The sequence below is a fragment of the Bos javanicus genome, chromosome 4 (genome assembly GCF_032452875.1).
Source record: "Bos javanicus breed banteng chromosome 4, ARS-OSU_banteng_1.0, whole genome shotgun sequence".
NCBI lineage: Eukaryota > Metazoa > Chordata > Mammalia > Artiodactyla > Bovidae > Bos > Bos javanicus.
The window spans coordinates 116,743,501-116,770,016 of NC_083871.1; the positions used below are offsets into that span (position 1 = coordinate 116,743,501).

Genomic DNA, 26,516 nt, shown 5'->3' on the forward strand with positions numbered 1-26,516 from the left:
TTTTCACATTCTTCTTTAAAATCATACGCTGATTTCATAGCTAGCATGGCCTGCCTGTGGATTATGGTCCGTCATTTCTGAAAGGTGCTATTGTGAACAATATAGCATCTTTGTATCACTGGGGTCTCAGCTGTCACCAATCAGAGCATCGCCCAACTGACTCCAACACAGTATCTTCCAGAAGACCACCTCTGTGAAGACTGTGTAGATAACTGGGGCTTAAATGGACTTTCCTCTAATTTGAGCACCTTCTCTGTATACAACAGAGTTCCTCGCTTGAACCTCAGTTAGACGCATGTCTTAAGGAACATCTGATGGGGGAGATAAGACATGGTCAGCCATGTTAAAGCTCTGTAGTGTGTGTTGGGTGAATAAATGAATGGATAGCACAAGATAGAGCGTATGTACTTTGTAAGGCAAGTACTTGGAGATGTCATGATGATCCAGCAGGACAATTAGTCACTTCTGAAAAATCACCGGATGGACTGTTGAGCTGGACTTTGAAGTCAGGTTATGGTTATGCCACCTGGAAATTCAGTTTGACATCTTCCTGTGATGTGCTTTAGTGCACGACTCATCAAAATGACAGAAGTGTACAGACACATAGTGGGGGTGCTCCTGCAGAGTGTCCCCCTCAGTTGGAATCCCATCTTGGTAATAGCCACATCACAGGACTTATAAAATTATTAAACACTGTGACACATGTGAAACATACGGTTATAAGCTTGCCCTCAATTGACTCTGTCATCATTCATAAACAAAACTCTTCAAGGATGGAAAGTTTACAAATAAATTGAGTTCATTTGCAGGTATCAATGGATCTACCGATGTCCTAGCTTCTGAGATCCCTTGTGTGTACGAAGACATGCATGTTTTAAAAGCTGACTTAAATTGTAAAGCGGTATTTTCTGAATTAATGAATAATTTTTCAAAGATCATAACATTCATATTTCCACAAAGACTTGTGCAGACCTAAAGGTTGCCAGGCTGCTCTCCAAGGTGCTGAATTTATTTCACATATTTTTTTGGGGAAGGATGTCAGCTATCACAGCGTAGCTTCTGCTCTCTGGGTTTCTTTTTATCTGGAGGGAGGAGGAGGGGGGGAAGGAGAAAGTGATAGATGGAATAAGCCGATCTAGGCCCAATAATGCTTGTTTATAGTCCAGCCCATCACTGCTTCTCAGTAGCTCCAGTGCTTTCTGACATCACTCATGCCGATTCCGTATCCCATATACCGAGGGTCTAGTGGATAAAAGAGACTGCAGGGGATCCAGGACCCCTCCTGAGCCATGAACCTCTTGGCACACAAACTCATCAGTCTGTCTGTGCTCCATGATATATGGGAATTCAGCTCATTATTGTGCCCACCGTCCCCTCCCCAGAATATCTGAATCTTCAACAAATAAAGACGGAGTCATGATTCATTTTGACCCAATTTTAGTTTTCTGAAAGCTTTTAAAACATTTAAAGCATGAAAACAGAACAGCAGTCTTCCTTTTCCTAGGAAACAAAAGTCTTCTAAGAGGCTGCCTCGTTTCCTGTGTGATCAGTTGAATGCAGAAATGGTGTGATCAGAATGAAGGGCTGCCCTAGCCACCCAGGGCTGAGCACAGCTTGCCTTTCTGAACTCCCATAGCGCCCTCACGCGGCAGCGTCAAGCTCGGAGCTGTGTGCTCAAAATCAGCACGATCACAAGCCTGTCCTGTTTTGCTTTGTCTTTTCTGTTGTTTGTTGTGTTGCTTTCATTTTTGCAGTTGATTGAATTCATCAAAGGGTTATCGAAATAAACAGCTGTAGGTGAACAGGATGTGCCGAGTTGTTTTGAAATGGTAAGGATGCTGTCACGAGGGTGCTTTTGGTGTGGAAGGACTGGGAGGAGAAGCTGTGAGAGGAAATGAAAATAAAGGAAAGGCCCATGAGACTGTGAGAAATGTATTTATTTTCCTTGTGTTCTTTCCGTCCCCTGGATCGAAACGCAGAACAAACAATGCACAAGATCCAAACAATCAAAACAGGCTGCAAGATAAAGGGAATGAATGCACTTTATGAACCTGTTTTTCTGGCTTTCTTCCCTCAACTCCAAGTTCTGTAAAAAAAAAAAAAAAATTATCTGAAATATTACTGGTCCTTGCCTTTGATAAACAGGAGGCTGATCAACCTGGACCAAAATGTATAGTCCACTCCCTTTTAGCACTGCCTCTGTAGGTTTGATTAAGATGCGAAGGCATTGCCCCTCCATGTGCAATTCCAAAAGGCAACTCCAGAGCTTAATTTTGTAAAGTATTAAAAACATGTATATGTACTAAAATAAGTTTCTTTCCAGATATTCTGAATGCAAAGTTCTATATGTCCACTGGAGCTGGAATATCTTTCCTTGTATTGTTGACCATTCCTCTGGTTCCTAGTCCCCTGGAGAAGGGAAAGGCTACCCACTCCAATATTCTGGCCTGGAGAATTCCATGGACTGTATAGTCCATGGGGTTGCAAAGAGTCAGACATGACTGAGCGACTTGCACTCTAACTTTCACTGGTTCCTAGTGCCCAGAACACATGCCCTGCCTGCACAGGGCACAGCCCGCCCTCCTCCTCCTGTGGGCTAGAGGATTCCAAGCCCACCATTTTTCAGCTTACGGCAGCCCTGGTTGCATGTTCTAAATGGCTTCTTCTGATGCCAAGTCAAAGTTTGCTTCTTAGGAGCCTCTTTAAGGCAAAGAAACTGCCTATTGGAGCATATTTTGAGTATAGCCTGCTGATCTACACAAAAATTATAATATTATGATTTCATTTGGTAAGGCAATGACTCTTTCCTCTCTTCTCCCCTCCCTGCTTTGGATCCACACTACTTCTCTCTGGCTTTATCAACCCTAGATAGAGAATATCTCACAGAACATGTTTCTTCATGCCATGTGAATGAAAGGCTTTTAATCAGTTCAGTTGCTCAGTCATATCCACCTCTGCGACCCTAGGGACTGCAGCATGCCAAGCCTCTCTGTCCTTCACCATCTCCCAGAGCTTGCTCAAATTCATGACCATTGAGTCAGTGTTGACATCCAAACATCTCATTCTCTGTCGTCCCCTTCTTCTCCCACCTTCAATCTTTCCCAGCATTAGGGTCTTTTCCAATAAGTCAGTTCTTCGCATCAGGTGGCCAAAGTATTGGAGTTTCAGCTTCAGCATCAGTCCTTCCAATGAATATTCAGGACTGATTTCCTTTAGGATGGACTGGTTGGATCTCCTTGTTGTCCAAGGGACTCTCAAGAGTCTTTTGACACCATCAGTCAAAAGCAGCAATTCTTTGGTGCTCAGCTTTATTTATAGTCCAACTTTCACATCCATACATGAGTACTGAAAAAACCATCACTTTGACTAGATGGACCTTTGTTAGCAAAGTAATGTCTCTGCTTTTTAATAGGCTGTCCTAGGTCAGTCATAGCTTTTCTTCACTGCACTTCCCTGTCAGTCCAGTGATTAAGACTCTGAGCTTCCGTTGCAGTGGTGGCAAGTTTGATTCCTAGTTGGGGAAATAAGATCCCACATGCTGTGCAGTGCAGCTAAAAGAAAAGGAAAAAAAAAAAAAAAAACCACAATAGCTCGTTCTCTTGTGGGGCTTCCCTGGTGGCTCAGATGGTAAAGAATCTGCCTGCAAGGCAGGAGATCTAGGCTCGATCCCTGGGTCAGGAAGATCCCCTGGAGAAGGGAATGGCTACCCACCCCAGTATTCTTGCCTGGAGAATCATGACTCAAGCGATTAACACTTTTCACTTTCTTTCACAGACAGAGGCTCATAGAGCAAACTCTAGGAGGATTCCAATCACACATTCTCTGTTGTCCTCTCCTTGTGGAATGAGGAAGCATCAAGCATATATGTGATAATACACAGAGTTGCTAACCAAGGAAGCTCACTCAGGCTTTTGATAATTGAAAAATATTTTCCATCAAGTACTCTAGGTGGAAGAAGCTGTCAAAATCAACAAAAAGTCCAAATGCAGAGTCATGGACAAAAACAAGAAAGAATCAGATGAAAAAGCTCAGTGAGGTGTTTTGCAGAGTGTGAACTATAGGCAGCCCCTGTTCTCCCAAAGGTTAGGTATGTCTAAGAAGTTTTTGTTTTCTCTTAAAAAAGCAATGGATTGGAACCACTCAGGAGCCCTGTGTTGTAGATAAAGCTGATAGGAGTAGCCTCTCTTATCATCTTCATGCTGTAGGTGAGAAAACCAATGCTTAGTGAATTCTCCTCATTCAAAGAGCCACTGAGGACGAGTTGGGGTCTGATTGTGTCTGTTAGCAGCACTTTGGGCTGAGTAGCTATTCTTACTGAAAGGGGGTAAAACAGGGGTTTCTAACTGGGGGACTGTTCTGGGTTTAGTTTACCAGCTCCATTCTGTTGGGGTTCTTTGTTTACATCAGTGCAAGCAGTTGACTCTTTCCTCATGGTGACAAAGAGGCTGCAGTAGCTCCTTGCCTTTCAGGCCTCATACAACTGTGTCCAGAGACAATAAACTAGAGGGACAATGCTGGGGGGAGAAGGAAGAGGTCCTTCCTCACGCCACTATCCTCTATCCAGGAGGGGAAAAACCCTTTCCAATGCCACTCAGAAAGTTTTTTATATATCTTTAGCCAAGTAGGGACCCTTAATTTTAGGACAGAAATTCTTCAAATTAAGAGGAGATGATCAGAAAGTGGGAAAGAATGGGAGTGTAACTTTTCCGTAATTTCCTCTGGAAAATAAACAAAGCTCTTTCTTTCTCCAAAGCACTAATGTAATGAATAATATCCAGCCTTTTCCAGTATAAAGTGTAATACAAATCTAAGGGTTCTTTTAAGTAAATAAATAATGAGATGTATCTTCAGAGAACTCTTTAATGTGGCCAGTATCATACAGGGAAATGGTAAGATATGGTCCAGGAACTATAAAACCAGAATTGCATTTGTCTTAGTGATTATGATTTTTTTCCTACAAAGATCAATGGCATCAAAGGGAGATGGCAGAATCTGTGGATCACTTGCTTCCATTCTCTTCCTGGAGCTGTTTCCAGTTGGCCTAGGAAATCACCATCTTTCCACTTTAATCAGAAGTGGAGACCAAAGACAGGGAGGGCTTCCTGGTGGCTCAGTGGTAAAGAATTCACCTGCAATGCAGGAGATGCAGGTTGGATCCTTGGGTCAGGAAGATCCCCTGGAGGAGGAAATGCAACCCATTCCAGTATCCTTACCTGGGAAGTCCCATGGACAGAGGAGCCTGGTGGACTAAGGTCCATGGGGTCACAAAGAGTCAGACAGGACTGAGCGACTGAGCACGCACGCATGCATGTATGGAGACCACGGACTAGTGGCTTATCCACTGGGTTGGTCTGTGCTCTGAAGCGCCATCATGTCAAGGGACTATTTTTTGTCATGTGCAGAAATCCAAATAGACCGCCTGCTTTGCCAGGGAATCAGTGGCTGTCTGTGAAGTTGTTCATGTTATTTGATTGGAAAACAATAAAATGCAGATGTAATCAGTGGGTATAAGGTTAGACCAGTTCTTGGTCCAAGTTTTTCCATGAGAGTGCCCATCATGCCACAGGGATCCCACCTTGAGGGTCTGATGTAAGTTGTTAACTTACTTAAAGTCTTACTCTCTGTCTTAGCACAGTCACGAATTTTATATTCTATTCCACCACCATATATTTGGATTTAATAATCATAAAATATTTTTCTTTGAGGCTATTAAGTACTCAAGGAAGATATTTCTCTTATGAATTTGAATAGCTCAATTTGGAAACTCAGAATTCATTTAGATCACAACCAACCATTTACATCTCATTTAGAGTTGAGCTGAGGTTGTGTATGTTAGAGGTCTTACAGAGGAATAAAGGAAGGCTAGCACACAGATATCCATATAGCCTCATCCTGCTCTATGGGTAGCTTCTTTCCCATAAGACAGCTCAGAAGCAGAGTCCCTTGAAAGCATCCATTTATTCATCCTTTCTCATGAAGACTGAAAATGTCACATGCCGATGATGCAATCTGGATATTGCTGACTCACAAAGAAAGTCATGGTGGGGATTATGGGTGCGATGTGGACAATGAGGTAATGAGACCCGTCAGAGACTCCAAGCTCAATCTAGGAATGAGTAGGACCCACCTCATGCTATTTAGAGCAGAGAGTCAACATTGGTTTTGCTGTGAGTAAGGAAAAATCTGTTCAAATTGCAGGCTTTTGTGACTCATGGATTTATTTAGCCAACAGGCAATTTCTGTTTACCTGTCAAGCAGAATATAAATATAAGCGATTGTTAGGAGAATTACTGTTTTTGAGTTCCAAATTAAAATGATCTGAAATGCAATTAGTAGTATAGACAAGCCTATTTCTCCCTTTTATGAGAAGGAAATTGGTCAGAGATGGGTGTAGCGGAGTTGATAGAGTTACAGTGCACAGTGATCGAATTACCCATGTGAAGCAAATGAGTGGCTTTATTTTAGTTTTATTGCCTTAATATAATCTGTTTTCTTTAATGAGAGTCCTCTGCACTCATATCTGACATATCATATATGCAGGAACCAGGGTTTTGCATTGATATCTCTTGTATTTGCTCCAGGCCCTGTGAAGATACACAGCACCAGGCTTGAAGTTTATTTTCCTCCTCCAGGTTAGTTCCCATACTTCATAGAATCTATTGTGTGTGTACATTAATGATTAGCCATAAATATTAACCATGTGCATGTGGGTCAGAGAATGTATTACAATTTAACAAAAACGAACCACCTAAAGTTGCATTCACCTATTTTAAAATTTTAAGTATGTTGCATGGAAATTTGGAGGAAATTTAAGTGATGGTGAAAAAAATGGGTTTTATATTGAACAGCTTAATGTGTCCTAAAGAAGTAAATTCAGGAAAATTAAGTTCATAAAAAGTTGGTTTTCAACCTGAACATGTTTATTAACTTCATTGATTTTTAATTCAAGATTTTTTATTGCATTAAAAAAGCAATGAGTCTAAACCAGGGGCACTGAGGATTTTTAATGAAATCAATTTTTGAAAGTAAGGTGTTTTGTTTCTTGAAATTCTGCAGAGCTTGTCTGCCAAACTGCATATATCCTGGCAAGATGGGTGAGGCTGTCAGCTCGGGTACAGAATCAAAGTCTCTCTGAGATGAGTCCGAACAGGAATGTATGTTAGCTTTGACAATGTGGTTGGTATCTGCTTTTGGCCACCGAGACACTTTTTGGCCAACTGCATATTTTGGCTTTGAAGGAACTGTCAAGATAACCCTTCTTTAAGTGAGAAAGACTGGCCTTTGTTCATTCTAGAAAAATTCTTACCCTCTGGAGAATGCCTGTTCTGAGTTTTAAATGGGTAAGCCATTTCCTGAAAATCAACAAACATTCTGAGACTGGCTCGGCTCACCTGGGTGCCGTTTAGAAACGTGCTCTAGGGATTATTCTGGTACGGCTTGTTTTTCACACTCGAGTGCTCATCAGAACTACCTAGTGGGCTCATTACAATTACAGAGGACCGGGCCCAGCCTGAATTTTGGATTCAGTAGGTTTGGGATGGGACCCAGAATTCACATCCTCACAGATTTCTAGATGTTCCTTTCGTGCCTGGTCCAGGAGTGATTCTTTGAGAGCCTCTGTGATTCGGGGCTGAACATGCTTTTCATGATGGACAGGGAGGCCTGATGTGCTGCAGTCTATGGGATCGCAAAGAGTCGGACGCAACTGAGCGACTGAACTGAACTGATGCTCTTTGCGCTTCTACAGTCAATAACTAGACCATTATTAGGAACACATTTGTAGTCTACGTTTCTAACAGCCTTTTTCTAATAAAACTGCCAGGGCTGTAAATGTACCAAAAGGAAGAATAAACAGAGAAAGTTACATCTTTTCATGAAAGGATGGCCTTATCAATCCAGCCTGTAGTTTAGAGCACCAGTCCGTCTCCACTGAGAGGAGGCCTGACTGTAATCTGCATGAAGGCAAGAACTGAGTTCATTTCAGTCATTCACCTCTTCCCTAGAACATAAAATAGAGTCATGACCGGGACATGGTGGACATTTAGATAGCTACTGGATAAGGAAGTTAAATGCTTACAATAAGCACCGACATTAGCTCTTCCATTTTTCATGCATGGATTTGATTTTAGTTTTAGTGAGCTAGAATGTGACATATAGCATGACGCAAGTATGAGAAACCATCCCAAATGGCATGGCTTACATAAGATCAAGGTTCCCATTTCTGCTGGTCAGTCGTGATGTGGTGCGTCTGCCGTGGGCTCAGCTGGGAGGCTCTGCGTTGTGTTCCCTGATCCCTGAGCTCAACTCCAAACCAGGGGTTGGATTCAAGTCTCTCCCAAGTGTGGTTAGTTGTGGAGGCCAAGCTGAAGTGGCTACAACTACCCAGGCTGTGTTCTTAGAGGGTGGGCCACCTGGGTGCAAGAGGTCAGCCACATTATGGAAATGCCTCGAAGGTCTCTGCCTGTGTTGGGTCCATTCACACTCCATTGGCCAGAACAAGCTGCTGGAAGTAGAGCTGCAAAGGCGTCCAGGGTCGGTGGGTGTTTTCCAAACAACATTCCAGTCCATCACAGTTATGAATGGGGAAGCAATGGCTTACCCTGAAGATGAATCATCAGGACCCAGAAGCTCATGGCTGGGACTCTCTGCCCCAGGAAGGAGCCGGTGTTGCCGGGAGAGCCCCATCGCACACTTGAAAGGCTGGTGTGTCTTCTGGTGCGTGTGCCATTAACCGAGGCTTGTTTGTTTTTCTTTTCACTCAGACCGCATTCTTTTTTTTTTTTAATGGGTGACACTTGTGTGATTTATTCATTTTTCTAAATGCTAGGTAGCTTTTATTGCCAGTTCCTTTTTTCTGAACTTTTTATTTTGTGTCGGAGTATGGCCGATTAACCTGACTGTGATGGTTTCAGACTCAGCACACACATACACGAACCCATTCTCCTTCCACCCCTCCTCACATCCAGGCTGCCACAGAGTCCCCTGTGCTGTACCGTAAGACCTCAGTTATGTCCAGTGATTTTTTCTTGATGCTATTCCAGACAATGCCTAAACTCAAGGGTATGGTCTTAATTCTGGCAGTGTCTGAGGCAGGGTAAGATGGACAGGACAGGGACTTTAAAGCGACTTCTGCAGGTTCACATTCAACCAGATGGATGTCCGGGAAGCAGGTGGCCCGCCGCATCCCTGGTCAGCCTCAGGGAGGGCTTCTGGCCCTGACTCTCTAAGGCCCCTGTTCTCCAATCAGAGGAAGCCCCCTCTTCTGCCCCTCGGTGTCTGGAAGGCAGATACCAGGATGCATGAAACACTCATCGCCTGCACCTGGACGCTGGTTCCCTGGGCTTAACACACCTTCTTAGTATACCAGCTATTTCCAGCTGGTACACTACATCAGCCTCACACCTAGGCTTCCCTATAATTTAGCTCTGCAACACATTTAAGGACTACTCATATTCCCTCCCATCCTTATGTATGCGTGCTTAATCGCTCAGTTGGGTCTGATTCTTTGTGACTCCATGGACTAACCTGCCAGGCTCCTCTGTCCATGGGATTCTCCAGGCAAGCATACTGGAACTGATTACCATGCCCTCCTCCAGGGGATCTTCCTGACCCAGGGATGGAACTCGAGTCTCTTATGTCTCCTTCATTGGCAGGTGGCTTCTTTCCCAGTAGTGCCACCTGGGACGTCCAAGTGAAAAATGATAATTGTGAGAATTAAATGATTTAATGTGTGCTGAGCACTTAGCTGAGAACTTAAGATATGGGAAGCCCCCAGTAGATGATTTTCCGTATTCTGCAGTTCCACTGGCCTGCAGTTGAGTGGAATTTACATGGCAAGATGAATGAATCAATACTAGCTCTGTTTTCTACTATCTGAAGAAGACTCAGCCTTTGAATGATCCTGTTTCTATCTCTTCTTTTCTATTCCATTGCTCCTTTCCAGTGAAAACCTAAGAATCCCTTTGGGTGACATGATGAAGAATAACCCTCAGTGAGGGTCTGAGCCCTGTCCTTTCAAGCCAGTTTCACATTTCCCATTAGAGCCAAACAAGACTTGGTCCTTTGAAATGCCAGCCATTGGTCACAAGAGAGAGCAGATCAAAGCTTTTTCTCCTTCCAGAACTCAACCATCACCTCTGTTGGTTTTAAAAGGGAAGCACTGAATTGCAGAGGCTCGTTAATGTCACTTTAACATTGAAGGGAAGCCGATTCAGCTTAATTCACTGGACCCGGGAAGTGTGTGGTTTGAAAGGCAAGGAGCTTTGGGGGCATTTCAGAGCAGAAGTTGCCTTCCTTTTTAATCTAATGGTGCAAGGGGTATGAATGAAGACATTTTAGATGATGACACGGCTGCTCTCCAGCGATCACCAGGGACAGACAGAAACAACAGGCTCTCTTCTGGATCCCGTGCTCTAAAAATCTTAGGAGCCTTGGGGAGCATGGTGGAGCTCTCACTGAATCATCAGGAAATGGGAGCAGACAGAGGTTGGTGCCTTTTCTAGGGGCTAATGTGGTTATTCAGATACTTTCTGAGGCAGTATTGCTAGTGAAAAGCAAATTCTTATAAGTATTCAGAGCGCAGCAAGGAATTTTAAAAGGAAAAAAAATGCAGTTTACTGATATTGATCCAGAGCAGGGACCATGGAGGAGCAGAAAGAGGATGGGAAGATAGAAGGGTGAAAGATGGGAGGAAGGAGGAAATAGGCCACGGTCCAGTGTCCATGGGTGTGGGTGACAGAAGAGAGTGGGCCCCTCAAGGACCCCTAAAGGAAGGGAGGGTGGGCTCCCACAGCCCCACCAGGCTCAGAGGAAAATACGGGCTTAGTTGAGTCAGTGATTGTTTTACTTACTTGGTGATCAGCATTACCACGTGTATTAGTAACCAAGTCCAGGTAAGCAGGTGCTGCCCAGGGCAGAGAGTTGTATGTATATTTCAGACTGTATGAGAAAACCAGGCAAGTGCAGAGTCAGTACTAAAATGCAGGGACATGTGCTGCTGGAAACTAACATTTAACTACATTAATTTTAGCATAAGCCTTTCGGTTGAAAGTGAAATGAAAGTGCGAGTCACTCAATCGTGTCTGACTTTTTGAGACCCCATGACTGTAGCCCGCCAGGCTTAAAATAAATGTTTTCCTTTAAAACATATGAATCTTGAAGTATCAATTCAAAAAGCTCAAGGTTAATTCAGTTTGTGCTTTAACTTTGTGTTAAAGCCAGGAGTTGTTTTTGCTGTTGTTTAGTTGCTCAGTTGTGTCTGAATCTTTGCAACCCCATGGACTGTAGCTCACCAGGCTCTTCTGTCCGTGGGATTTCCCAGGCAAGAATACTGGGGTGGTTTGCCGTTTCCTTCTCCAGGGGATCTTCCTGACCCAGGGATCCAACCCAAGTCTCCCACATTGGCAGGCAGGTTCTTTACCACGGAGCCAACAGGGAAGCCCAAAGCTAGTAGTGGTCTTCTCTTTTTCTAGTGCTGGACTTTTCCTATTTGTAAAGTTTGAAAAGGACATCTTACCATCTTACCATCTGGATCCCACTCGATAGTCATCTTGCAAAGAAATAATTATTTTAAAGAGAGAGTACAAGAGAGAATGGGTGCTCTGTATTTATGTAGTTGGTACTGTATTTTCTCAAGCTACCAAAATACTTGTTTTATTTCTTTCCATTTGTATGAATACAATGTGATAATATTTTAAAAACACTGATGTCCAGTGTTTTAGGGAAGCCTTTCTGTCAGAGTGTGCTAAGTTGGCCATTTCTTTTTCTGAAATATCAGTGTTTGGAAAAGAATAAAAATCTTAAGCAAGGTTCTGTCCTCCTCGTTCTCCTCCAAAAGAAGGGGGAAGTAAACTATAGGACATAATTCTCTCCTAGAAGTAAGAAAACCTCTTAGGTAATAAAAAGCATGCCTGGGCTTCTGGACTCAATACACTTTTGGTATTTTTACAATGCTTAGCTTGCATATAGACCAGAAAGTTCCCTTTATTGTCACTAAAAAAAATAACTGCCCATCCTATTTTGTAGCATCTGCCTAATTCCAATGATTTACCATATTTGTTTTGTAATTTGGTTCCAGGGAAAATAAACACACACTCCCACCTTTTAATAAACAGGGAAGAAATAATCATGTGAGACTAGATGGAAAAAATGGGTCAGTGATCAGAGTTTTAAGCCATAATGAAGAATTAAAATTTTGATGTGAGATAATCCACAGAACATTTTTGAAAATAGATTCCCATACTTAGCCAACGAGCAGGAATGGAGATCTACTTTTCTAGACTTCGTAGCCAAGACGTTCAGTGTTGAGTGGAGGCCGTTATAGACAAGTTTCCTTCTGCAGCGCTGCCCCTCTATTTACACGCTCCCTGGGAAGTTTTCCTACTCTTCAGAATCTTTTTCCTTATTTAAAGGTTGGGGTTCTGCAAAGGTTATTGAAGGCAGTAAGTGAATGAATTATGCATCATGAAGTGCCACCACTTGCAATTCTCTGCAGTTGCGTGACTTCATTCATCAGTTCCCTCTTTGCATTTGGGACTTCAGGGTTCTGACAGTCTATCCAGGGTTCCAGAGAGACCCTGCAGTGTATGTATCAGTGTTTCAGGCAGACTTGGATGTGTGAGTGCATACACGCTTGCCAACATGTGTGCACAGACTCACATTCAAAGTCTAGGACATGTTTTAGGATGAGTCATATTCAGTGTGTGGGTGGAGGAAGGTAGCCCGGTGCTTTTGAAGTTGGTTGATGGGCTCCGGATCTAGATGGTGCCCAGGAAGCTTTGCAGCTTGTGATGTTTCTGCATTAGTGTTCTGTCTGCTCCCACCACCCTGGCCTCTGCTCATCGCAACAGCTCCTTGCCTTCCATTTGTCCTGTTTAATTTTCAGATATACTTCTTTTGACACCCATCTGTACTCAACTCTTCACCCAGTTGTTTATGGGCTTTATAGCTTTTTTCACTTTACAAATAACTATAAATTAGAATGGCCCTATCATTTCATCTGAATCCTTTAGTTGAGATTTTTGTTGTTGCGTGCTGTTCAGTCACTAAGTTGTGTCTCTTTGTGACCCCACGGACTGCAGTACGCCAGGCTGCCCTGTTCTTCATGGTGTCCTGGAGTTTGTTCAGACTCATGTCCATTGAGTTGGTGATGCCATTCAACCATCCCATCCTCTGTCGCTTTGGCCAAAGTGTAATTTGAAGACCTACATGCTCGCTTGAAAATATAATTTCAAGTGTGAGAGACCCTGCATGTCTTCCTTATCTCCCTTTCAATCTATTCTCCTTGATACACACACATCTATAAAATGTGTGATAGCTAAACTATTTCCATATAAATATCTTGTATGAACTATATTGCTACAAGAAATATTCATCATGCTTCTTCTTATAATTCATGTAAATATATACATGGACATTTCATAAATATATATATGCATATGTATTACATCAGTGGGACCCTCACAGCCTCTATTTTTAGTGAGGTGTCAGATCTAGATGCCACTGTGAGCAGCAGTGGCGGGCTTTCAAGTGGGTTTGGGAAAGCAGTTTCATGGATCTGAAAGCACAGCTGGGTGGGGGAGGGGGAATGAAAGCAAGATTTCCTATTTATCTGAATGTGATGACTCTTAGGGTTTAGCTGGATGGTTCTTGTAATTGTGGCCTCTGTCTTCAACATCAAGTGGGGCAGGATGCTCTGGCACCCCCAGATCAGCAGGAGGCATATCTGCCTTTTGGTGGTGCGGGGGGCCCCCAGCTGTCCAGATTCTGATTCTACTTGTTTTTATGGTTTCGGGAAAGGAAACATCTTTTGAACTATGTTAAGATGCACTTCTGTTTCTTAGTGGAAGGAAACCATAGTGGATTAAACAGAGGATAGCTGTGGTATACATTTTAATTAAAACAAGACTATTTGCTAGGTTGAGAGCTTGGGAGGGATCTGAAGGGGTCCTCTCCCAGTGGACTTCCAGTGTCTCCACCCAAGTTAAGGACCCTGAAGGAGGTGTCCTGGTCCGGGCTTGGGTTGGAAAAGAATTTCCAGACATGAGACAGAATGAGAGGGAAATAAAGTTTATGAGAGAGAGAGACACTGTTAGAACAGCGGGCCAGCTCAAGGGAGAACTGACGTTAAACAGCGGTCTTTAGTCCACTTTGATACCCAGGGTACAAGGAGTGGGATAGGGGTCTTGCGAGTCATTTGCTGGTTGGATGAGGCATGTATACTGGGTGGGGGGAGAAGAGTAGGGCAAATGCCTCCTCCCTATGGGGTAGGAGGGGAGACAGTTATACTGTTCCATTAATAGTTACAACATAAAGGGAGGGAAGGACAATAAGGGTCTGCTTTTTCCATTCCTGCATTCAAAGACCCTCCTTGGTTTTATCTGGGTTTTCATCCTCGGGTCACCTCAGGAGGCAGCAGTTTTTAGGACAAAGGACAGCAAGGTCTCTTTCCCTCTGGGATTTCTGCGTTTGGACAATGGTGCCAGGAGCTGGCCTTGGACTCAGACTCAACAAGCGCTGGCAGCCTGCGGTTGGGGCCATTTTCTCAAGTGGTCACGGAAACCATGGCGGAGCGGAAGTCCCGCTGGAAGGTGAAGATGCCCACACCCACGTGGAGTGGAAGGACAGGGGAAGCGCCGGAGCAGGTGCGAGCTGGTCTGGAGTGTGGGGTCCTAGTCCGCTCAGGACAGGACGATCCATCCCAGCCCAAGGGCTGCCAACAAGGGGGAAAGGACTGCGCGTGGGAGATCTGGGGTTGGGGGAGGGGGACGAGACCAGCAGGGAGAGGCCTAGACCCTCAAGCAGGACAATGGACTCCAGCAGGACAGGAGGGAGGAATCCACCCCGAAAGGCAGAGGACAAACCACACACCAGCCTGCGGTCTGAGCCGGAGCCCAGCGCCCGGGCACAGTGGGTGTCTTTCCACACAGGGGCGCTGGAGCACGTTTTACTGCAGAGGAAGAGCGAATGTGCACCCAGACCGGAGCGCCCCAGTAGGTGTCGCCCCCCCCACACACCCGGGGCTCCCCACTTCCTTTCAGTGCAGGGGCTGGGGGCGGGCGCGGAGCAGGCTTCGGAAAAGTTGCAGGCATCACCAAATGCTTTAGCCTCTGTTGGCATTTACGCGTTTATCGAAAACGAAAATGAAGTTCGCGATACACACAAATAAGTGGGGGTGTGCCGGGAGGAGCGCTGAACTGAGTTGCTCGGAAAGCACCCCTCCCCCCACCGCACCCCACCGCACCCGGGTCGGCCCTTGCTTGCCTTCCGTGACCTTTTCCGTCTCTTCTTCTTGAGACCTAATTTTGGAGCAGAGCTTGGTTTGGGAAGGAAGGGGGCCCATCGGAGGCCGCGACCCCGAGCCCCCTCCCTTGCATCCCCGCGGTTTGCACACCATCACCCCCCGTGCGCACCCCCGACCTCCAGGGGTCTCGGCTGTTGTCGTTTCACGTTAGGCAGGAAAAGCTGCGAGGGAAATACGAGGGAAAAGGCCCCGCAGGGCGCCGGGATTGCAGCCGCGAGCGCGTGGACGCGGAGCACAGCCCCGCGCGGAACCGAGGACCTGCATCTGGGGGTGCCGCCCCCTGCCTCCGTGCCCCCGACGCCCCCTCCCCGTCGCGGACCTCTTCTCTCGCTGCGCTCTCCCGGAAGACGGCGGGGTGCCCTTTCCCGGTGGCCCGGAGCCCCCAAGCGCGCGCCTGCATCCACGAGCTGCGTGGCCCCGCGGCCTCCTCGCGGCCAGCCCCGGGACCCCCGGGCGCCGTTCCCGGGGGTGAAGGGCCGCGTGGGGAGACGGCGGGGAGGAGGAGCTGCGCGGGGACCCGGGGCGGGGGGAAGGAGGAGATGCGCTCCGGATGCTCACCGGGCTCTAGGTGGTGCCAAATTCCGGGGCCTAGGCATTTTCCCTCCCTTTATGGTTTTCTGTTGTTTTTCTTCCCTTCAATGGCTTTGATTAAGCCGTACGCGGCCGCGCCGAAGAGTTGAAAACAGAAAAGCAAAGGGAACGAGAACACACCGCCAGACCCTGGCTCGGCCCAGCCGCCGGGGAGGGGGCGGAGGAGGCTGAGCCAGGCGGTCGCTCGGCGGCGACTCGAGAGTGGCGCGCGGGAGGAGCGGCGCGCTGCCGCCGTCCTTTCCTCCGCCGCCGCCTCCTCTTCTTCTTCCTCCCCTTTTCCCCCCGGAGGGCGTGGGGAGCGGGAGCCCCAGAGGGAGAAAGCCGATACAGAAACGCCCCAAAGACAGCCAGCGAGAGCGCGCGGAGACCGATGGCTTCGCTGTACCAGAGGTTCACTGGCAAGATCAACACCTCGCGGTCCTTCCCGGCGCCCCCGGAGGCGAGCCGCCTCCTGGGCGGCCAGGGGCCGGAGGAGGACGGCGCGGGGCCCAAGCCCCTCGGAGCCCAGGCGCCCGCGGCGGCGCCCCGGGAGCGCGGCGGCGGCGGTGGCGCGGGCGGCCGGCCCCGGTTCCAGTACCAGGCGCGGAGCGACTGTGACGACGAGGACGTAAGAGCATCTTGGGGGTGGGGTGGGGGGGGGTTGGGGGGAAACGCGGGGCTCCAGGCGAGCCCGGGGGAGACACGCCCGCGCCGCGCCTGCGAGGGTCTCGGGGCGCCCTCCCCTCCCCCACTGCTCCCGGAAGCGCGCCCACAAAACCACTCCTTGCGCGGATCTCGGTCACCGCCGTCCTGGAGCGGGTCCCGGTCTGCAGCGGCGGCGGGCCAAGAGTTGGTGGCTTTGAGGGCAGCGTTGGCGGAGCTGCGCTGCTGGGGTGTGGAATTGGCTGAGGGTTCACGGCGGCCCCGGGGACGCTTGCTGTTACCCGCACGCTGCTATGGATCCTAAGGAGAGAATTCGATCTGTGTGTGCTTACGAGTTGGTTTCTCTGTTCTTTCTTTACGTTTTCTTTTGTCTGCTTTAAGACTCTAGGAAGAGGCTGTCCCAGGCTCCTTTTCGCCCCTTCCCACCTGTCACTGGAGTCCTTACCTCCCAGGCTGTCACTTCTCTCACTTCTCCACTCTCCAACCCCTCCCCTAACCCCCTCCCCCACTGGTGGTGGGGCTGATGGTGATCCTCTTTCCCGAACCATAAAATAAAAGCACTTGCCTCCGAGGCCCAGCCCTCTGACCCAGGCCCAGCACAGTTTGTGCTGGTGCGAGTCAGGCCCTGCCTGTCCCCACACTTAGCCTTGGACTAGCCACGACCTTGGACTGTGTTAGTGGGAAAACTTCTCCAGGAGCACGTTTTCTACTCTTCTCCGGGCTGGTAGCTGGGGGTTTCAAAGGTTGGATTTGCATATCACCTTAGTAACCGATGACTCAGGCAGGACACCCGAAGGCTGCCCAAGGTGGATGAGTTCAGCCACCTCTGTTGATCTCTTCCAGCTATTCAGAGGGCCAGGGAGGGCCAAGTGATGCTTCTGATACCTTGTGTTTCCAGAAAAAACAAAACAAACAAACAAAAAAAAAAACAGAGAAAAAAATCCCAGACAAGCTCTCAGACAGTCAGACAGGACTGGCTCAACTGGTCCAGCCTGGCTGGGTGTGTTGGGTCCCAGAGTTTACTGTGTGTAGCTTTGAGTGTCCCCACCCGGGGGTAGCAGGGGATGGGTACCTGCACACAGGTCCTCTTACAAGCCCCCCGCAGATGGCCTCCCCTGACAGACCCAGGGCAGTTCCTGTCTCTGCCCTGAGCAGGAGGCTGTGATCATTCAACATGCCCTGACTTGGGTCACTGGTTGTTTTGTTTTGTGAATGGAGGATCTGGAGAGGTGGCAAAAGTTTGTGGGAGATGTGGAAACACACACACACACACACACACACACACACCCTGTATTAGAGCTTGCATGAGATTTTCTTATTTTGGTTTATTTCCAGACCCCCCCCCCTCCCCCCGTTACACAAAGACATATCAGAGAGATGGCCCTCACTCCAGTGGGTCAGGTCCTAAGGGAAATGCATGAATTCTCAGATTCAAGGAACCAGAATCTTTGAGGAGGGGTTTCATTGGGACAGTTGAAAAATTATGGAGGATTAAACTCCAGAGATCTTGGGGAAGACCACCCAGCTGCAATGCAGACAAAAATGATGCACTTTTTGCCTTAAATCTTTTGACTTAAAACGGTTGGGATTTGTTATGCTTTAAGTGAGAACCATGAGCAATTTCCTCCTAACAGGCTCTAGGTGTCGCTAGGGGAATGGAGAGTTTCTGAATTTTGTTGTAGACGGTCTCCGCCCATTTCCCCCCCCTCCCGTCTTAGCTTTGAGCATGTATTCCTCCTTTCATTTTGACATATGTCTAGAAGTGTTCCTCAGATAAGCAAAAGGGTTGAACTGAGGAGCAAATTATTAATTTAACATTTGCAAATGGTTTCTGCTGAGATAACTCTGAAGAGTATATCTACTTTAAATTCATTAACTCCTGATATTAATGTTTTTTATTTCATGGAAAATGAAAAACAAAGGGTGTGTGTATGTCTGTGTGTGTAAAAGTAAGTATAAATATAGTGTATGCAGTATCCTTATGAAATATATATAATATTGTGTTTAAAATGTATTATTAAAAAATGACACATGAGTAAATGTAGCATCAATTTCTTGAAAACTTTTATGTGCTTTTCTCAGAAAAAATATTCAGGATTGGAAAAATTATGTCTAAAAATATACTACGTAGGTGTACACATCAAACAGATTCGTTTCCCTCCAGTCACAGGGAATGCCATTTGCTGTGAGTTAGTACTAGTTAAAGAAAGTAGGTACAAAAGCTACTTTTCTGATATTAGCCCTTGTTAGGATTAAAGAATCTTGAGTAATCACCCTGTACCTACGTTTAACCCTTAAGATGTACAACTGATAAAGAGTACATTGCATATGACTCTGTGTGTCTTGGGCATCCCCAGGGCATGCTGGTTGCTGTCCAAGGTTCTGAAGCATCCTCTCTATTAGCACCTAGGAAATCTGCAGCACCTTCGTCTGCAGTCCCAGCACTAAGGCTGCTGGTGTCATTGCTCTTCTGTGACTTGTCTGTTCCGTGGAACAGAAACAGTCTTCCCACCTTGATCACTCACATGATGGTAAACAGCGTTACCTTTAAAATCCAACGAACTCTGTGTCTCATTGTCCTGCCATCTAGAAATGAGAAAATGAAATGTAGTTTTCGATCTGTCTCTGTGTATATGCACACATGTCTGAATAGGACTGAGAATGAACAGTTCTTTACAAAATAAAGTTGAAGGTAGTTACCAGGTCTGGAAGAGAGAAGTCAAATGCTGCAGCTGCATGGTTAGTGACTAGGAGTGCATTTCCTGTCTGGACCAACTACGTTTAGGGACCTCTCTACTGTGTAAAAGTCTGTCTGTGGTGGGCCAGTTTTAAGGTGTGAAGTTTAACTTTGAAGAAGAAAGAAAGCCAGAGTGCTTTTCTACCAGAGTTTCCTCATCAATCTTATACTTATTTAAAGTCAATGACTTGGGAGACCCCTCTGAGGAATCAATAGCTATTTTGATTTAAAATTCACTTCATAGGCTAAAAATAAGTTGACTCTTAAAGGGACTGCTGCTGGAAGTGACTTTTAATGGGATTTAGTGACTTCTGATGGGAATTAACTTCAATTAATTTAAAAATATTGAACCTTGTTGTGCCCTAGCTTGAGTGTTTCCTTTTGATTTCTTAAAGGACTTTGAAGGCCATGGGAAGTAGGGCCACATCAGCATGTTCCTGTATTCTTCATTTTTGATGACACATGATTTCCTAACAGTACAAATATGATGACAGGATTTTAAAACAGCAATTTGGCCAAAACAGAGATTGAGCAAAGATCATTGCTTACTCAGTCTGTCTTATGATGTCACTGCTGTCTAGCTTATGATGTCATGCTTCTGACGTATTTCATCTTCCTGTTTGTCTGCAACCTCCAGCCCTTCTTCCTCTCCACCTGACTTTTCACTGATATGCTGTCAACATCCTGTTAATTTCTCCTTGGAGTTTATCAGCTTTAACTTTTGAAGCAGCTTGACTCCACAGAAATATTTGTATACCTTCTGACTTTCTTCTGCAATTTCAAATGTATTTACAATCTCATATTATCTTCTTCCTAACATATTGAGGAAAAGGTTAAAAGTTTCAGCCACCAGCTTGATCTCATTATTTTCATGTCGAATTCGATAATGCTTAGTGTAACTCGTCTATAGAAGGGTTACCATGTCACAGGGTTACTTGGAGCTTTAAAATTCTCAATCAGGTGATCTAAAGTGGATTCACTAATTCATTACAAGAATTCCTTTTTCCTTATTTAGGTTGGTGGCACACTCACATTCTTACTGTCCTCACTGCAGAAAACTGCACAGAAAATGTCTTCAGTGTCCTCTTAATTACTTGATACAATGGCCTTCGTCCTTGTCGTCACCTCTTTTGCTCCTGATCACCGCCACCCTACACGTCAGACTTCTGTATCATGTGTCTTTCATGATGCCACATGAGTTCATGTCCTATCTCTCTCTGACCTTTGTATTCTTCAGTAAGTCCTTTTTCTCCCCCTCCTCTCCCTCATGTAGGGGGTTGGGAGAACCTATACTCCAAGGTTTTGGTCTCCACTATTCTATTCTTTCCCTGCCATGTTTTCTTCTTAAGATACACTAAATATTGGGAAAAGTAAAATGAAGATAAAGGGAGCTGAGTATATTTCACAGCTTCTGTAATAGCAGTTGGCCGAAGTAGCTTATTTCCTCTGGTATACACCTCCTAGCATCTCTTCTGAAGAGTATTTACTTTTCTGTTTTGCAGAATTGGAGAACTGTAGGATTGGAAGGACCTTGGAGGTCTCCACGTTGATCTCTTCTCCCACCTTTTGTTCCACAGATCAGTTTCGGTAGTGGCGACAAGACATCTACATAAACTATATCCCTGACTTTGTCACTTCCCTCTCTTTCTCGTGTGGCTGTTTAGTAGCTCAGTCATGTCCACCTCTTTTGCGACCCCATGGATTGTAGCCCACCAGGCTCCTCCAGTCCATCCGTGAGATTTTATGGGGAAGATTACTGGAGCGGGTCACCATTTCCTTCTCCAGGGGATCTTCCCAACCCAGGGATGGAACTCACATCTCCATGTCTCCTTCACTGGCAGGCAGATTCTTTACCGCTAAGCCACCACTTCCCTCTCTTTACGCATCATTATTCTAAATGACTCTCTGCCTAACCTCTTTATTTCTACTTCTAGCACTACTATTTCTTCCACCCCCGAGCGTGGCATAGGATGTATGTAAGCTTGTACAGTTGCATTTCTCTCAATGTCTTGATTTCTTTCTTGTAATATACAGTATTTCACTAGATGGCTTTGAGGTGCCCTTATGGCTTTGATGCTATGTAACACTGTTTCATAGTGCCCTACAACAGTTGTCCTCCTGCAAAGTCTATTTTCTGCATTTCAGAACAATGCTAAACACAAGTCAGTCAGTTCAGTTCGGTCTCAGTTGTGTCCAACTCCTTGCAACCCCATCTGCAACACGCCAGGCCTCCTTGTCTATCACCAACTCCTGGAGCTTACTCAAACTCATGTCCATTGAGTTGGTGATGCCATCCAGCCATCTCATCCTCTGTCATCTCCTTCTCCTCCCGCCTTCAATCTTCTCCAGCCTCAAGGTCTTTTCTAATGAGTCAGTTCTTCACATCAGGTGGCCAAAGTATTGGAGTTTCAGCTTCAACATCAGTCCTTCCAATGAATATTCAGGACTGATCTCCTTTAGGATGGACTGATCGGATCTCCTTGCAGTCCAAGGGACTCTCAAGAGTCTTCTCCAGCACCACAGTTCAAAAGCATCAGTTCTTCAGCATATAGCTTTCTTTGTAGTCCAACTCTCACATCCATACATGACCACTGGAAAAACCATAGCCTTGACTAGACTGACTTTTGTTGGCAAAGTAATGTCTCTGCTTTTTAATATGCTGTCTAGTTTGGTCACAACTTTTCTTCCAAGGAGCAAGCATCTTTTAATTTCATGTGTTTACTATCTAAAACAGTCTCTCTGTGAATGTTTTGGTAAAGTAGCTATCACAAAATTATACAAAATTTTGCCTATTGTCTCAATGCAGAGCAGAGTCATCATTGGGAAATTGTCTGTTACAAGGAAGTACAAATAGTGATATAAACAAAGATTCAGTGCTAGCTGACTGATGGGTGAAGCCAAATATAGCATCAAAACTGCCTTGCCTCTGCACTGCACATTGTGTTTTTTAAAGCACCACTGGGTGTATCTCATTCCACCTTCCTTGTTACCTTGGCCTGGGGAGAACCATAACAAAGAGTCAATCTGTTGGCTTGAAAAAGTAGTCAGGGTAAACCTGATTTTTTTCATTTGGATGAGTCAATTGTCCACTGTGAATTATTGCAAATAAATTTCAACACGTTAACAAGCCTTTGCTCTGTGGAGTCGGCCAAAAAAGTACGTCTTTGCTTAAGGCCGAATCTGTTTGTGAAAAATGAGCATTCTGCCTTCTTGGTGGAATTGAGTTCTGTGTAGCAGTAAGATCTTTTGAAGTGGGCACGGCAGCCTACTTCATATGGCATGCTTCCTTTTATTCCTGCTAGTGCACACTTTTAAGCAATTTACTTGTATATGTTACCTGTAGATATGAGGAGGTCTGGAGTATTAGATAACATAGTATCAATTTGTATTTTTGACAATGGAATCAGCTCGTCTTCCCACATGAGATTAATATTCCAGTATCACTATGTGGACAGGAATTGCTCTGGATGTTGACTTTGGACATTTTTTCTTCATAAAAATAGAGCTTTTTATTTCATACTTCAAGCTTTTTCTCCTTTGGAATCAGAATGATTAATGAGTTTAATTTTTGGAAGCAACCGGCAGGAGTTTGCTGAGTAAGATGTACAAGCTGATTGAATATAACCCCGTTCCTTTTAATTACTCTGATGATACCAGCGCATTTATCGTGCATATGGAATGCTTCTCTGCAATACACAGTAGTGATCCCTTTCATGGATGTTGCCTGTAAAATAATACGTACAGTAATCCTTTCAAAATTAAATTCTGCCTAATAAATATAGTGTTAAGGGCAGTCAGTACCCATGTGCCGTGCTATGCTTTGCTTCATTTTAAACACATCCATTTGATTTTCTGTACAAGTACAAAAGGATAAGCACTCAGCCTTTTTGGTCAATGACTTTTGGAACACTTGTCTTTAGAAGGATCTGCATCTTGAAATTATCTGAAATAAAATATTTAAAAACTGGATAACATCTCATCTTACAAATGAGAAGACTGTAGATAGTTATGTGAGTAATATTCTGTAAATCACTTGTGTTCTCTGGACCTCAGAGAAACTCAGTCTTCCCTTCTCTCCTGTGTTCTTCTCAGTATCCTCTATGGTACTGTAATTGAGTGGCAGAATTAACTTAATTATATCACTGGATTTCAAACATATGAACGTTATGAAATCTTAACAGTCTAAATTATTTTGATTCTAAATGGATATGCTAATTGCCAAAGAAAATAACAATTTCACCACAGTAGCATGAGACTTTTGCCCTGAATGGGTTTCCCCAATGGTTTTACTCTTTTTTCCTCCATACAATGCTTTCTGTGTTTCCTAACAGCATCCAAATCCACCGGAAGCACAGGAAATGTTCAGTTTTGTCCCATAATCTGAGAACATATATGGGTACCTTTACAGGGAGTCTGAAGCCAGGATGGCCCACAAGGTCCAGATGGTAGACTTCCAGGCAGTGAGCATCCTGCTTCCCAGAGTCGGAACATCTCAGTCGACAGCAGCGGGCACTGTAGCCCGGCACCTGGCAGGGACTGGAGTCTTGCCTGGATGCAGGAAAGAGGGGGACTCCCGTTGCTACAAATGGAATGGTTCTCAGGTCCTGGAACAGTCATTCCCTTTAAAATAAACAAACCTAACTTTAACTCACTCCTGTGGTATGTAGATAAACAGCTTGAAGGCATTTAGAATGCAGTAAAATCATACTAGTACCATGCCCAATGGACATTAAAAACAAACCAAAACAAAAGATGCCTCCGCCTAGTTTTTAATTAAAAAGGAACTTCAAGGTTTTCCAGGGTATCACAGTCATTGTCAAAATAAAATCTTAACTTTCTCTAATGTTCAGATTTTATTTGCTATCAGCTTTTACCTTAGATGATTTGGGGTCAGTTTTGATATGCCTCTGTTTAAAAAAAAAATGTGGAGCAGGTTTTCCTGGCACGTTCCCCAGTTTGGAATTGAGAAGACCAGTGAATCCTTCTGTCTTCTATTGTTTACTGTTTGGGAAGATTTAGTTTAAAGACAGAACTACTGGAATTAATACAGCTGTTTCATACAGCAACGGGCTCTTTGTTATATCGTCTGTAATATATTTATATGATTGTTTATATCCCTTCTATTTTATATATTGGGCACCTAGTATGTTTTAAGATGGCGTCACCCAGAAGTGGACCAGGACTGGAAGAAGGGAGCATTGAAGAATAGGAACAGGAATAAAAGAGGTTTTATGCAATACACATGAAGAGGGGGTGGATAAAGCAGAAACTAGAGGTGGAGAAATGCATGAGAAGGTCACAGGCCTCCAGGATCCCTAACCATTTCCCCAAAAATATTTAATTTCCTAAACTGTGTTCAGATCCTTCCTATGCTTCGTGCAGTATGCCATCCAGCAATTTAAAAATCTGAAGCAAAAATAAGAAATCTCTTTGAAAGTCCTGAGAGATGACATTATCTCATCAGTTTGTGAAAGCTCTTAGAGTTGCAATGGTTGCAACCCCACAAGGTAGTGAAACCCCGCCAGGCTTGTGTGAATGGCTCCAAGCCCTGAGCATGCGTGGCTGGTTCTGGGCTCTTTGTGGCTTTTGCGTATCCCTCCTCAGCATCTCCCCCACCCTGTGGACGGACCGCTGCCTTCTGGCATCTAAAGCCAATGGAGACAAGTGGGCCTGTGCTCTGCTCTCTTAGTCCTCAGGCTGCCCTGAGATTAGGCTTTCATCCCTGCCTACCTTGCCACATCGTCTTGGGAATATTCACAAAGGGGACAGTTGCCGTTTCCTGAAATGTTATATTAATAGAATACCTAGCTTCTTTCCCAGGCGAACTCCTAGGTCTTCTTTGTTGTTATGTCCATTCCATCTTTTCCGACTTGCAAATGTGTGTTCTCCATGCCAGGTTTGAAGGCAGTGTGCTGCAGGTGAAACTCTTTGAGTCCAGAGTGAACCCATCTGTTTGCAAGTCCACCCCAGAGTGCGTTGCTGCTGAGAATAGCGCTTTGAGGAGACAGAGGCGCCCCTGAAACCTACATGGGGACCGTGGTTAGTTCGCTAGAGGGATGCGTGGGCATGGCATGCGGAGAAACGCAGCTGGAAGTCAAGTTGGGCTGAATTTCCAAACTGGACCTCACGTTGAGTGTTGCCATGGTTTGGCACAGGGTCACTGCCGCTCTGCACGTTATTGTGGGTCTCACAGGCACCTGTGGGTCTCACGGGCACCTGTGGGCTTGTGCCCTCCCTCTTAGCGTCGTATGTGGTCACGTGGTTGACCTTGGCAGGTGGAATGGACTGGAAGTGAGAATAGCTCTCCTAAGTGGATGCTTTGTGAGCCGGCCCATGGTTTGCCCTGCTCTCCTTCCTTCTGATATGGATGCTGGCAGTGTATCAGAGGTAAAGATAGAAGGTTAGGTTTGTAAATCACCGAGATTACATCCAGACAGTGTCACCTGGCCTGAGCTGACGGACACAGCGGGATGCGTGTTCCTGTGGATCAGCCACTGTGCACTGCTTCTGGACCTTGATTGCTTCCTCGTCTGTGGGCAAATCCGGCACTTTCTCAACCTCCATGGGAAGCTTCATTCTACATTCCTGCATCGTGCTTAAGACTTTCTAGTTCCCAAAGAGATGGAAATGGAAACTTCCCTGGGAGGGCAACCGATGTTGGGGTGATGAGTTTTAACCAGTTCCCTCATTTCCTGTCTTTGGGGAGCATGCTTGTTGGGTGAGGAGGAAAGGGTGAGAAGAGACAAGTGTGGGCGTTCATGGGAGGGGGCAAGGAGAGCCTGGGAAACAGGAGTGGACATACAGGTTCCCAGATAGTAACGATGGAAGCAGACAGCCTTCCGGATGTTACAAAGGCCCAGCCTTAGACATGAGCCTCCTGGGCTTTTGACCTTCCAAGTCAGAATGAAGAGACTCTGAGGTTCTCACAGGGAAGCCTGGATGCTTTGAGTCTGTGTCCTTACACCGAGTGTCATGCTCTTCATGTCATGTGGATTTTGGAATCCGTTTCACACAGAATCTATATTTACACTGTAGGATTAAAGAGGACATGTGTGTGTGTAGTGTAAGTTGCTCAGTTTTTTCCACTCTTCGCAACCCCATGGACTGTAGCCCACCAGGCTCCTTAGTCCATGGGATGTCCCAGGCTAGAATACTGGAGTGGGTTGCCATGTCCTTCTCCAGGGGCTCTTCCCAACCCAGGGATTGGACCTGCATCTCCTTCATTGCAGGCGGGTTCTTGACTAC

The 26,516-nt window shown here is 45.5% G+C and overlaps 1 protein-coding gene across 3 annotated transcripts in view; it reads left to right on the forward strand.

Annotated features, from left to right (window-relative positions):
- DPP6 (dipeptidyl peptidase like 6) overlaps window positions 1-26,516 on the forward strand; it is a 1,068,014-nt gene that overhangs the window by 267,803 nt on the left and 773,695 nt on the right. Inside the window, exon 1 of one of the 3 annotated variants that reach the window (XM_061415283.1) lies at window positions 16,144-16,499. The exons of the other annotated variants lie outside the window; for them this stretch is intronic. Coding sequence (XP_061271267.1) covers window positions 16,263-16,499 — 237 coding nt within the window. The 5' untranslated portion in view covers window positions 16,144-16,262. Of the gene's footprint in view, window positions 1-16,143; window positions 16,500-26,516 lie in introns of those variants that run through there. 3 annotated transcript variants of the gene reach the window in all.